At 39.1% G+C, this 14168-nt stretch overlaps 2 protein-coding genes across 2 annotated transcripts in view; both read right to left on the minus strand.

The window, feature by feature from the left end:
• Positions 1-271: 271 nt before the first annotated feature.
• On the minus strand, positions 272-915 carry gnrh2 (gonadotropin-releasing hormone 2). Its single transcript, XM_058072491.1, has 3 exons — positions 781-915; positions 615-698; positions 272-310 (listed from the first exon to the last, which is right to left on the minus strand). Exons 1-3 carry the CDS (start codon positions 913-915, stop codon positions 272-274), a joined length of 258 nt encoding a protein of 85 aa, XP_057928474.1.
• A 3916-nt stretch (positions 916-4831) lies between these two features.
• The window catches only part of ptpra (protein tyrosine phosphatase receptor type A), a 28554-nt gene continuing 19217 nt past the window's right edge, over positions 4832-14168 (minus strand). The window contains exons 8-22 of the mRNA XM_058076279.1: positions 13801-13891; positions 13266-13342; positions 13138-13174; positions 12942-13039; positions 11704-11823; positions 11433-11599; positions 11210-11345; positions 10862-11011; positions 10700-10793; positions 10545-10621; positions 10321-10455; positions 10078-10203; positions 9586-9737; positions 7724-7859; positions 4832-7600 (exon numbers count right to left, since the gene is read on the minus strand). Coding sequence (XP_057932262.1) covers positions 7526-7600; positions 7724-7859; positions 9586-9737; positions 10078-10203; positions 10321-10455; positions 10545-10621; positions 10700-10793; positions 10862-11011; positions 11210-11345; positions 11433-11599; positions 11704-11823; positions 12942-13039; positions 13138-13174; positions 13266-13342; positions 13801-13891 — 1671 coding nt within the window. The 3' untranslated portion in view covers positions 4832-7525. The remainder of the gene's footprint in view (positions 7601-7723; positions 7860-9585; positions 9738-10077; positions 10204-10320; positions 10456-10544; positions 10622-10699; positions 10794-10861; positions 11012-11209; positions 11346-11432; positions 11600-11703; positions 11824-12941; positions 13040-13137; positions 13175-13265; positions 13343-13800; positions 13892-14168) is intronic.

Below are 14168 nucleotides of genomic sequence, written 5' to 3' on the forward strand. Positions count from 1 at the left end.
ATCAATAAAGTTAGATCAAATACACTTATGAAGACTACACACATTGGAGACGCATAATGAAGACCACAAAATAATATCAAAATAAACATTTTATTTGGGGAAATATTTTAAACACACATTAACTGACCATAAATGCCACAAAATAATAACACAACAATAGCCCGCACTGAAACATCAACAAAACATATTTGAAGTCATTAAATAATTTAAAAGAAATATACAGAAAAGGAAAGTCAGGTTGCTATACTGTATGTAGAAAAAAAACTTTTTTTTACTTTTTCTTCTGGAGTTCTCTGGCCAAGATATCCAACTGTAAAGAGAGATGTTTGGTTCTCTTAACTGTGTGCCTCTTAATCTGTTTAATAATTTGCATTAACTAAACCCTAGGTCACATCCAATTGTATGAGCTTCTACGGCCGGTCTTTTTGAGATTGTTTGTGGACTCCATTGTGTGTCCTGCACCACTCGTGTCCGTAATTAGTGCGGCCGACGCACATTCAGATATTTCATACGTCCTCCATGCATGTCAAGATCTTACTCCTTCCATACGGCCCAAAAAAATCATACATTCGGTTGTGACCTTTGGCTTTAAAGAATAGGACACTTCCACTTACAAGAATGGCTTTTAGAATACTCCTCCTCTGGGGTCTCAAGTAGCTGCACTCCCCTGCCTCACATAGTTTGATCTCCTCTGAAATCTGAAAAATAGATATTAAACCACAATTCGAAATATATATAGCATATAGAATAGTGTCTATTCACAACGGCACTGCTCCTGACCTCTGACATGCCGAAAGAGTCCAAGTCCCTCTTGCCTCCAGGATACCAACCATGGGACCAGTGCTGGGCGTTGGACAGCTGAGCTTCAATACATAGAAGCAACCCGAGGACCAAAGCCATTCTAGATACACTCATGATATTTCTTCTTTACCTGGAAAATAACATTGTTATGTGTGATAATATATCCATATATCCATTTTCTATGCCGCTTATCCCAGCTGTCTTTGAATGAGGGCGGGGTACACCCTGGACTGGTGGCCAGCCAATCACAGGGCACATATAGACAAACAACCATTCACACTCACATTCATACCTATGGACAATTTGGAGTTGCCAATTAACTTAGCATGTTAATTGGCGGAGTACCCGGAGAAAACCCACACATGCACAGGGAGAACATGCAAACTCCACACAGAGATGCTAACCACTCGCCCACCGTGCAGCCCCTAATCAAAACATTATATTATTCATTCATTCATTTTCTACCGCTTTTCCTCACGAGGGTCGTGGGGGGTGCTGGAGCCTATCCCAGCTGTCTTTGGGCAAGAGGTGGGATACACCCTGGACTGGTCGCCAGCCAATCACGGGGCACATATAGACAAACAACCATTCACACTCACATTCATACCTATGGATGAATTTGGAGTCACCAATTAACCTAGCATGTTTTTGGAATGTGGGAGGAAACCGGAATACCCAGAGAAAACCCACACATGCACAGGGAGAAGATGCAAACTCCACACAGAGATGCTAACCACTCATCCACCGTGCAGCCCCTAATCAAAACATTATATTATTCATTCATTCATTCATTTTCTACCGCTTTTCCTCACGAGGGTCGCGGGGGGTGCTGGAGCCTATCCCAGCTGTCTTTGGGCGAGAGGCGGGATACACCCTGGACTGGTCGCCAGCCAATCACGGGGCACATATAGACAAACAACCATTCACACTCACATTCATACCTATGGATGAATTTGGAGTCGCCAATTAACCTAGCATGTTTTTGGAATGTGGGAGGAAACCGGAGTACCCGGAGAAAACCCACAAATGCATGGGGAGAACATGCAAACTCCACACAGAGATGCTCACCACTCGTCCACCGTGCAGCCCCTAATCAAAACATTATATTATATTAACAAGATATTAACAAAAGTCTCATAATATACAACAATGATTTCCTGGTTTAGACATGGTAATGTAGAAATATAAACCTTACCTTGGACTTGATCTTGTATAAAGTTGTCTCCTTCAGTCTTCGGACGCTCCTTGTTCGTAACGTATTTCAGTTTTATTGTACAGATTGTCTTGAAGCACCATATTTGTAGCCTATATTCTGTTTGGGCCCCCCTCCGATTTCAATTGGTGTTCCTCATGTGTCCCGCCCATCTCTGACCCCGTTGCTCTTTCCTTGCCCAGTGAAGAAATTACCAATCTTTGTGGACAGGAGGTGAGGAGGGCCTGACCAATTCCAATTACCAACTGCAAACAGCACTGACACCCACAGGACAGCCATCTTATTACATGAGTCACACCTTTACACCTCTATTTAAAAAAAAGTTAATCATTTAAGTGATGCCGGAAACTGTATGCATTTGTGTTTGTCTAAAATCTCCTAAAAAGTGCAGAATTATGTTGAACACCCAGACATTTTTCATAGGTTTCAAAACACAAATATCCACATTTGGAAGAATGTTTTGGTTAATATTTCTAAGATTTCAGTTGGTTTCGTTTAACATTAGTTTATATGATTCATCTTGCAATACCACACCGACCCTCGTGACCCCTCTCAGGCCAACACAAGAACACCTGATTAGAGAGGAACAAACATGGAGGACCCCTGGCCAGGCCACAGGCAATTTCCCTTCTCAATTAGATTGCAGTATTTCCTGTACAAAGGTGGCGAGGTGGAACGGTTCTCCTGACGATGATATGATTTGTGTTGTAGTTTTAAAAGAACAGAACAGTAGATAGAGAGATTGAATGGAATGGAATGGAATGGCCTTTATTGTCATTATACAAGATGTACAACGAGATTGGAGAGCTTCTCCTTTCAGTGCAGTAGTCAAGTTTAAAAAAAGTATATAAAAGACAATTTAACAAGATATATACAAGATATATACAATATATCCAAAATATACACATAGTATTGCACTGGAGCATATGCAGGAGCAGACATATTGCAGATATATTAATTTTAGTGCAATGATAAATGGGTCATAGTGCAAATAATGACTGGTGAGTAAAGTCACATATGAGTGTATTGTATTGGGTTGTTAAATAAATAAATATGATTGAGGTAGTAACAGAGGCAGTGATGGAAATATTGCACATTTGCATTATGCTAATGACCGGGTACATTGTATGTCTGAGATCGACTATGCTTCTCCCACTTTTCTGAGCTATAAATGTAGTTAGAGTGTTGTATTTTCGTGTTAAACCATGCTAAAGTTTAAGGTTTGCGCATTTGGAAGTAAGTCCTAAAATAAGTTTGGGATGGATCTCTGAATCAGAGCCTCTAAACGCTCGGTTTCAGAGATATTTTTTCTAACAGTGGCTCCCTGTGGTGTCACAGGACTTCTTTATATGGGCATGCCAGGGTATGCCTGCCCTACTCTCTGGGCTGCTGCACTCTTTTGTGGAAGATTTCACCATGTTAGCACTGTGCTTATTTTGTGCAAGTAAGCGGTTGTCTGTGTGGCATAATGGAGATGCTATTTCACCACAATCGGTGGGTCTACTCAAGTAGTACCACAAAAAATGTGTAATGACCACATTTCCACTACCGATGATGTGCCAAGATTGTCTGCACTTATAGTAAACGTGGCACCCTAACGTCCAGCTTCTTAGCTCCATGGCACCAGCGATGCCTCTGATAAAGTGTGTCCGACAATGAGTCACCTCCTCGGGCAGGCGAGGTGGAGGTAGCGCCTTTAAGTTCGGCCTCTGAGCTCCATGGCACTAAGCGGTAATTCTGACAAAGTGTGTCCGACAATGAGTGCTCCTCCTCGGGCAGGCTAGGTGGAGTTAGCGCCTTTAGGTTCGGCCTCTGAGCTCCACGGCACTAGCTGTAATGCTGACAAAGTGTGTCCGACAATGAGTGCTCCTCCTCGGGCAGGCTAGGTGGAGGTAGCGCCTTTACGTCCGGCTTCTCCTGAGCTCCACTGCGCCAATGATGCCTACATTACCACTCTGAGTTCTGAATACTTCGTATGCACCAATTGTACAGGGGAATGTGTACATTTAATGCTACCTTATAGATACTAAATGGACCTAAAACTCAAATATGTTGTGAAAATTGTATAAACAACTAAAACATCTGTAAACACCTTCTCATTTACTATTAATTAGTGGCACAGCTGTCATTCATTCATTCATTTTCTACCGCTTTTTCCTCACGAGGGTCGCGGGGGGTGCTGGAGCCTATCCCAGCTGTCTTCGGGCGAGAGGCGGGGTACACCCTGGACTGGTCGCCAGCCAATCACAGGGCACATATAGACAAACAACCATTCACACTCGCATTCATACCTATGGACAATTTGGAGTGGCCAATTAACCTAGCATGTTTTTGGAATGTGGGAGGAAACCAGAGTACCCGGAGAAAACCCACGCATGCACGGGGAGAACATGCAAACTCCACACAGAGATGGCCGAGGGCGGGGACCGAACCCTGGTCTCCTAGCTGTGAGGTCTGCGCACTAACCACCAGACCGCCGGGCACAGCTGTCAATTTGTCTTAATTATGCTCATTTTTTGACCCTTTGTATTGAGTTATGGACTCCTATAGAGCAGCTACACACAATAACCTGCACAGGAAATTTTCTAGATTTTCCAGAATCTGCACCTATTCCAGCTGTATTGATATCGTTGTGAATAACCGATTAGTGGACATAAAGATTGATTGTAGACCCTTCAGGACTACACTCAAGAGGACTTACTGATCTATAAGGGGACAGGAATAATTAGCCATTATTTTTGCACCATGCACTTACCATTTTAAATTATGCCAAAATAAAAGAATCAAACACAACACAGAAAAAAAAATCTCAAGCACTTTATTAGTTTTGAACAGCTTAGAAAGGCCATCAGGCATTATATAATTATATATAATTTTATCTTATATATAATTATATACACATATATTCAAATGTTGAATAACAAAACAATAGAAACCAAAACACAGGCAAATTAAAAAATAGGATTATCTTAAGACAATTATACCAAATTAAGAAGAGCTGAAAGAAAACATCCAATACATTTCAAAATGGTCCCATTACAATTTAATATACATTTTTTTTCCCTCCGACGAGAAAAAAAGTGAGGGGGGGGGGGGGAATGGGTAATAAAATAAGCTCGGCTGCAGACAGGAATGAAATATAAATAACCTTACATTATGTACAAAAGGACTAGGGCAGTATAGGACCAAAACAAAGATGGTCGAAGGAAAAGTGTCCAGGAGAAAAAAAAGGGATGAGTGCAGTAGGAGACACATCTAGTTGGAGAAAATAAAAAATATCTTCCAATGTAAGTTATTGTGTTACTTCTTACTGTACTGTCTCGGTTCCAGCTTTAAGACCGAAATCAAAAATGGAAATCACAAAGATTTCAATTCTAGGAAAACAAAGCTCAGTTTTTAAATATCCCGCCACGTGATGGCTCAAGTTTTACAATGGACATCGAATAGATCAGTGAGGCACTTTTTTTTCAGTTGGTGGTTCTTGCAAGCTGGCACGGTGTCACATTTTGCTGTTCAACTGCAGTAGGAGGAAAAAAGTGATTCAAACACAATGAGAATGAGAGCGACTGAAGACTTAAAAAAAAAAAATGTCCAACTGGCGGAAAAAAATTGTGTGGGCACTTGTGAAGTATCCTCTGGTGTGGTACTTTAAACTAAATTCTCCAAATCCTTTATCAATCATCTATGTGGTTCTGCACATTTCTATATATTTACCAAGGGCTTTTTTTGGTGCAAATCCTGCAGAAACAAATCAACACTGATGACGTTTTTAACAATGCAAACAAGTATCACACCAGTACATTATGTTCAAGTACGAATCTGTTTTTAACGCTAAATCATTAAACAGCTTGATCAACTCGGAGGAAGATTTGACCGCAGTTTTTGCAGCTCAAAATGTGTGAAAATTAAGTAAATTTTAAATGATATACCGCAGTTACATGTCCATATTTGAAATAAATCACGTCACATAAATCAGACACATGTAGGAGTGGATTTGGATTGTTGGGCCTTGTCGGAGTGCACTCTGCAAGGCACTCTTGAGCTTCATTCTTGTTTTCAAGTCAAAATATGTTCAAAATCAATTAAAAAGCAAACATTTTCTCTGTCGATTTGCCTGAAATGTGTTGAATTCAAAATGAATGATCCTGCAGTGTGTAGTTCTGTGTAAATGTAATCATTTCATTTTCCTATGTTGCTCCAAGTAAACATCACAGATGACCTGCCGGCCCCAACTGGACTGGCATCATTCATTACAATCGTAGAGTGGGAAATAGCGACTGGGATCTCATCTTAAAAAAAAAACGGTAGTTCAAGTGAGTATTCCTCAGAGTATATACAGCAATGAAAATAAAATAAAAAAAAAAGAAAAATGAGTAAACACTGCATGGCACACAAAGTAAAAAAAAGGCAAATACCCATTTTTTGTTAAACAGCATTTGAATAAAAAGCGACATTCTTCGACATCAGTGTTGACGATGGGAAAAAGGTGGACAGATAGTGACAATACAGCGTTGCGATGTCTGATATCAAACAGAGGCTCAAAGGAAAAGCAAGAAAGGCTCAACGCAATATTTGAAAAAATACTGGTTTTTTTTTAGTACTGGGACAGCCATCATTACAGAGAAGGGAATAAAACATGGTTCCTCCAACATTAAACACAATCTTTTTGGTTCATTCTAAATCTGTTTGATGGGCTTGAGGTCAGGGCTCTTGTTTTCTTCACCAAAATGTATTAGGATGAAGATTTTTGTCATTATAGCGCGTAAAAAAAAAAATGGCATTGACCGCAGAACCAAGTGACTTGACCTCTGTCAAGATACACGTGTGACCTCTCCGTCGGTGTACGTTGTGTTTTAAAGTGAAACAAATACTCTGAAAACTGCACCAGGCGGTCGGCCTTGTTCATGTTTGATGCGGGTTGGAGTTCACAAGTGGCTTGAAATACTGTATATTAACAATTAACATTTATCAAAGCCTTTTGCCACTAATCGTGTTGCTAACACTGTGGCTCTGGCAAAGGTTAAATTCTCTGTCTGTAAAAAGTAAAAATAAAAAACAATATTTTACATAAGCCTCCAAAGTATGTTTTATATTCATATAGATTTTTTTAATATATATATATAGCAATAAAATACTTTACAGGGGCCACCCAGAAATGCAGCCAAACTGAAAACTGTGTCTGAAACTAAAGTAATAAGATGCAACACAGTAATTATTATGTATATGTAAGCACATCAGGGGCTGTATCAGCAAGACTTTTGTTACAAAATACTCAAGAAGGCTTTATGTCTCCTTTATGTCGTCTCCTTCCATCTGTGCTGAATTCTTGTTCCCTTTTCCTGTGGCCAGTTTGTCCGATCCACAGAAGAAGTCTTTTAGAAAAAAATAAAATAATAAAGTCCTGCAAATGGACGTTCACGGCTTTCTGCACGGTGGTGTCCATGTGTGTGTTCCGGTGAATGCATGTGGTGTTAGTACGACATGTAGAGTGACATTATCCATGGTGGATGTTTACTTGAAATTGGCGTAATCGGAAAAGGCATCAATATACTCCTGAACCACTTTGTAGCAGAACTCGTATTGCTCCTGCAAGAAGGTGTAAAAAAACACATCAATATTACATTCAGTGACAATATATTAGTGCAATGCTTGTGGGGAATAAAGTGTATAATATAAAGTCGGTGTATATCTAGTATGGAATTTGCTCACCAGTGTCTGCACCATGTGGGGTCTCTGCAGTCTGAGGCTCTTAACTGTCTGGAAAACATCCAGGATACCTTCTGCCTTCACCCTCTCCAGGACTGTACTCAACGCACAGAATGTCCCCGTCCTGCCTGCACCAGCGCTGCACAAAAATATGGACTTATTTTTAAACCCACCTCAGGAAGCAGGTTTATAAATATCACATAGAAAGAAAACACGGAATGCAAAGTGCTTCCTGGTAGGAGAAGGTAACTCGTTGTGTTGTGATGTTTCCCAGAATAGAATAGAATGTGACGATGCTAATTTTTTTTTTTTTTTTTGATTGGCTACTATGAAGCGGGAGTTTATGGCACACGGAGTGACTGGATGGGAAAGTTAATGCTATGCTAACTCAAGTTTAGCATCAAACACTGGTGTGGCTGATGTGGGAACCACTATGTAGCGCTATTACTCTGCAATTACCACAAATTGTCATACTGTAGTGTGGCCGGTTTGTGTCCCCAGGAAATAAAATATATAAATGTATAAAATAAATACAGTCGGCCCTCGTTATATAGCGGTTTTAATTAGTTTTTTCTTTTATTTTATTTGGGCAAATATATGAAACATTACAGTGCGTTTCTTACATCAATAAAAATATAACTTTCCATTATTTACATTTGTATTCAACTATCTGATCACAAGCCCAAAATTGTTATTATCATTATTATTATAATCTTTATCATTATTACCATTATTATTGTTATTATTATCATCATTGTTATAATCATCATGAATATTACCATTTTCATCATTATAGTTGTAACAATTTTTGGAATTTTTAAAAAATTATTTAATTTTACAGACTTCATTGCTTCTTGTAGAATGCTGTATCATTCCATCTGTTGTTTTCTGAAATCCGCAGTATTTTTGCTTTTATTGTCAATTTATTAGTCCACTTTTCCCCCCTAATTGTAACATTTACATATCATTTTCCGGATTGCATTATTATCATTACTGTTAGAATCTTTATCATTATTACCATTATTGTTGTTATTATTATCATCATTATTATAATCATCATTAATATTACCATTTTCATCATTATAGTTGTAACAATTTTTGGATTTTTTTTCATTATTATTTAATTTTACAGACTTCATTGCTTCTTGTAGAGTGCTGTATCATTCCATCGGTTGTTTTCTGAAATCCGCAGCATTTGTGCTTTTATTGTCAATTTATTAGCCCACTTTTTCCCCCCGTAAGTGTAACATTTACATATCATTTTCTGGATTTCATGTGTCTAATCTTGTGCATTAAAACACAAGAACTTGAGTTTCTTCTTGTTAAGCCCTACCTTGTTTTAGTTCGTAAATGATCACTGTTTGGTGGTTGCCTGTGGCCTATTATTCGTCTAAAAATACTTAAATACAACCTATATGTAGTATTCTGGTCACTAGGCATCAGTAATGTAATGAGGCATGACGTTAAGATTTCAAACTGCATGGAGACCAGCTACTTGACCAGTACAGCCAAGTCGACATGCCATGGCTGAGATCAAGTGGAGAAAAACAGGTTCTCCTCTCATTCAGTGTGGAAGTGGTAAGCTATTGGCTTCTTCTTCCTTCCTCCCTATTCCGTTTGAAACCCTACATTCAGAATAAGTAAAATGGAGATGCTGACTAGTTAGCTCTGTAGCTTGCTATGCCAGTAGCAGCCGTCTCTTATGTCCCTGCAGTGATAACTTAGGCTTCACATGTGAAGTATAACACCAAAGAATAATAATAGTGTAAAAGTCACTATGAGGTTTTCTATTGTTTATTGGTGGACTGATTAAATGATTAAATAGTCTCTAAACCTCTGTGGCGTGTAGCTAACATGCCGCTTACCTGCAATGCACTGTGATTGGATGGTTGCCAGACTGCTGTTGTTGTTTCTGCACTGCAGCTATTATATTGATCATGCCTTTCCCATCAGTGGGGATGCCCACCTCTGGCCAGCCATGGAAATGAAACTGACGCACTGCTCGAGCCTTGTTCTCCTGGATGGATGGATGGATGGTGAAAGGAGGAAAAATAAGAGGTAAGATGACCGGCATAATGCACTGTGTTGTTGACACACGGTGGAAGTGAACAAGGGGTTGATATACAGTGGCAACCATTGTGAATTCCATTTACTGTATTTGCAAAATTTACAAATTTACAGTAGTTTGAAAGAAAAAGAAAAAAATACTTACACAGCCAATATTACAAATGGTCACTTTTTTGTTTTATAAATTGGTTATCTTTAGAAAATGAATGTAAATTTCACCATGAGTTGAATGCTTTCAGGTGCAACTGTAAATCACAATTGTTTTATATAGTTTAGTCGTTTTAATTTACCCTGTTGTTGGTGACTAGGAGGTCCCGCACTGTATAACTTTCACTCTCTTCCTCCCTTTTAAGCTCAATGGAGATGTCCCCATAGACAACCACTCCATCACTGGGCCAATACTGAGCACATTTTTCCTGCAGGAGTAAAACAGATCCGTAAATTAGAAGAAAAAAAAACATCTCCTGAAGGTGTATTTTATTTTCTCTTACATAAATACACTAACAATCATGACAATCAAGACATCCACAAACCTGCCCTCTCTCCTCCAGCTCAGTGAGCATCACTATTGAGCAGCTTCTCCACTCCCAGATCATCCTCCAAAAGTCCTCAATGGTGTGCTGCAGGGGGCCCTGGCTCGCCATATAAGAGTCTTTCTGCCGATAACCCTGCAGTTAAAAGTTAAGAGTGAGTGATGTCGAGATGGAGAGAGAAGATAAGTGAAAGTCTGAGAGCATGAAAGAGGTTTTACACTTACGTCGATGAAAGATGCGTTGACGTAGTCGGTGTTCTCCTCTCCTCTTTTCACTGGAATGATCACTCTGTTGAACTCGTCTGTAAAAGAGCATCATCACACGATGTTTTGTTAACACCGCGCAGCAATCGTAATTGCAGCAATAAAGCGTCACGCACATGGAATGATCTGTAGAACTCGGTTCTTCTTCATGTTGGCTGGCAGATTGCCTGTCCTCATCTTATCATTCTGGATCTTGATGGATGTGAGTTTCTAGAAATATGACATAACCTTTATTTAGATATTGATAATCTACACACAACACCAACATATGAACCAACCTTGAATTCAGCCTCTAGACCACTACAACCAGATCCAGGGGCAGGGGCGTACAGTTTGGCCAGGTGAGACTCCAAAGAGGTCACCTCCAGCTCTGTGTCTCCGTACAGATAGTGTTCTAGCAACGCTTGGAAGATGAACACGTACTGCATCTGTGGAGCGGGAAAGAACACAGCGAGGAAATATGACTTTGCTAGTTTGTGATTATATTTTACTGCCTTAGAGCAATTATGGCAATGAAATGTGCATTTTTCATCTGGATAAACTTTGAAGTTGTTAACTTGTGCAAATAAAAAGGTGTGGATTAGACTTTTGTTTTCACTTTTCAGTCTTGAGTGTGGCTGACTTACATCAGTTTGGACCATCTGACAGCGTTGGGCTCTAATCCTGGTGACAAAGCCGAACACATCCACTTTCCTCTCAGCATTCATCATGTCTAACATGGCATCTATCACGATGAACGTACCCGTTCTCCCTACTCCCGCACTGCACGTGATAAAAAAAAAAAAAACATTAGTTCTTGACCGTTGTACAGCACAGAATTCCACAAACACACCGCAAATGCTTATTTACCTGCAGTGGACCACAATGGGTCCAGCATATTGAGGGTTGCACGTTTTCACTTTCTTGAGAAACTTCAGCATGCCGATGGGGGTGAAGGGGACACCGAAGTCCGGCCAGCTGGTGAAGTGAAACTGAGTGACGAGTCTTTGAGGCTTTTTTCCAGACACATCCCCAACCTTACGACACAAGCAAACCAACTCCCGTCAGTATCACTGTCAATTAAAAATAATCAATACTTCCATGCTCATTTGGACCTAAACATGCTTTTGTACAGTAATACCTGCTGGATGCAAAATTTGCGGATGGTGTAATCTACAAGAACCATTGTGTCTTCCACAGAAACACGGATGTTCCCGTATGTCCAACAGCCCTGGTCCGGCCAGTACTGTGCACACTTACACTGAAAAAGAGACACAATTGACAAAGCGGCATTAAGTAGCGAATTAACTGCAAAATAAAACATGATAATTTCTTAAAATCGACAGGCTAAAATTTGTGGCAGCTTTTTTAAAAAAACAATTGGACCCCAAGCATATAAACAAAGAATGTTCAATCACCACACGACACTGAAAAGATGGATTCAAACACTATATGTAGTATTCTGCACTAGTCACCAGGGGTCACTGTAATGTTACTGTATATGTTTGGTCAGACACGATCATCAGATGAGATGGCTGGAACAAACAACTTTTATTGCAGTGTTTTTTATCTCACAAAAGACAAAATAATAATCAAAATAAATAATAAATTAATTAAATAAAAGACAAAAATAATCCCTAATAAAAACACAAAAAACTGGAGCCGCTACCCACGCAAACCTGTAACGCTGAGAACTTGAGTCACTTGTTTATGGAAACACATACGGCTCTAATAATGTTAAAAAACTGTATTTTAAGGTCGGAAACTGTTTTTCTATGCTCTAAATACAAAAATAAGGAATCCTACTATGAGAAACAAATTTCCCCACTGAGGGACTAATAAAGGCATATCTTAAATTTCACTTATCAAATATAATATTCATTCATTCATTCATTTTCTACCGCTTATTCCTCACGAGGGTCGCGGGGGGTGCTGGAGCCTATCCCAGCTGTCTTCGGGCGAGAGGCGGGGTACACCCTGGACTGGTCGCCAGCCAATCACAGGGCACATATAGACAAACAACCATTCACACTCACATTCATACCTATGGACAATTTGGAGTGGCTAATTAACCTAGCATGTTTTTGGAATGTGGGAGGAAACCGGAGTACCCGGAGAAAACCCACGCATGCACGGGGAGAACATGCAAACTCCACACAGAGATGGCCGAGGGCGGGGACCGAACCCTGGTCTCCTAGCTGTGAGGTCTGCGCGCTAACCACTAGACCGCCGTGCCGCCAAATATAATATTATATATATATATATATATATATATATATATATATATATATATATATATATATATATATATATATATATAAATGAGGGATTACTGTATTTTGTTTATGTAAATGTGCATTTTGGAATTTGCTCTCCCACCTCTTTCCTCTCCTTCAGATTGGTCACCATGACTATGGTGGCTGTGTTCTGTTCCCAGATCATTCGCCAATAGTCATTTACTGTTTCCTCCTTGGGCCCTGAGGGTAACGAGGAAATGATCAACTCGTTATTTTTAACTCATTTGAACACAAGTTGTTACATTGAGCTGTGTTTAAGTGATAGTTAGAAATGTTACCTTGAGCTGCAATAAACTTGTTTTTCTCCTGGTAACCCTGGAAAAAAGTAAAGAGACAACATAAGGATCAATTGTGGGTTAAAAAAAAAACTTTTGTGAATTCAAGTGAATGTTATCGTTGTACAAACGTTTATGAAGGAGGCATTGATGAAGTCAGAGTCGGGGACTCCTTCCAGAGATGAGAGATGCACCCTTGAGTGATCATCTATGACAAAAAAATGGGTTGGAATAACTCACTGTCATATTTTCAAAGCACTCTACAAGAAGCAAAGAAGTCTGTAAAATAAAAATAAAAAATCCAAAAATTTTTTTTCATAATGATGAAAATGGTAATATTAATGATAATAATAACAATAATAATGATAATAATGCTAAATATTATAACAATAATAATATTACAATGATAATAATAACAGGGGTAAACAAGACTGTGGCATGAACATGATTATATCTTGCAAAAAGGGGTAGGCATTTATAAGCTTTTGCTTCAGCCTACTCCTTTTGGGCTTGTGATCAGATAGTTGAATAGAAATGTAAATAATGGAAAGTTATATTTTCATTGATGTAAGAAATGCACTGCAATGTTTCATATATTTGTCCAAATAAAATTAAAATAATAAAAAAAGAAAATTATGTGACAGCAGTGTCACTGAGTTCCCTCACATGGCAGGATGTTAACATATCTGTTCTTTTCTTTATTCTCTTCCTTGGAGGCAGCGTCACACGTTGCCTGGATAGGGCAGACTGGCAGAGCCTGTAAACAGAAACACAGATGCAGATAAGGGAGCGGAAGGACTGATAACTCCAATATTTCAATGCAGATTGTGGCAATTTTTCGTCTCTTTTTTTAAAAGTCTGATTCATGTCTGTCAGATGCAGACATGAACTGAAAAGCAACAATAATATATTATGAAGTGACATCACACGACTTGAATTTTTTTTATTTTAATTTTTGTAAACAGGTGTGGTTGTTTTGCAAAACTGAATGAATGAATTTCACATAAAATTTTATTAAAACACCACTTTGTCCG

Source organism: Doryrhamphus excisus, chromosome 1 (assembly GCF_030265055.1).
Source record: "Doryrhamphus excisus isolate RoL2022-K1 chromosome 1, RoL_Dexc_1.0, whole genome shotgun sequence".
Lineage (NCBI taxonomy): Eukaryota > Metazoa > Chordata > Actinopteri > Syngnathiformes > Syngnathidae > Doryrhamphus > Doryrhamphus excisus.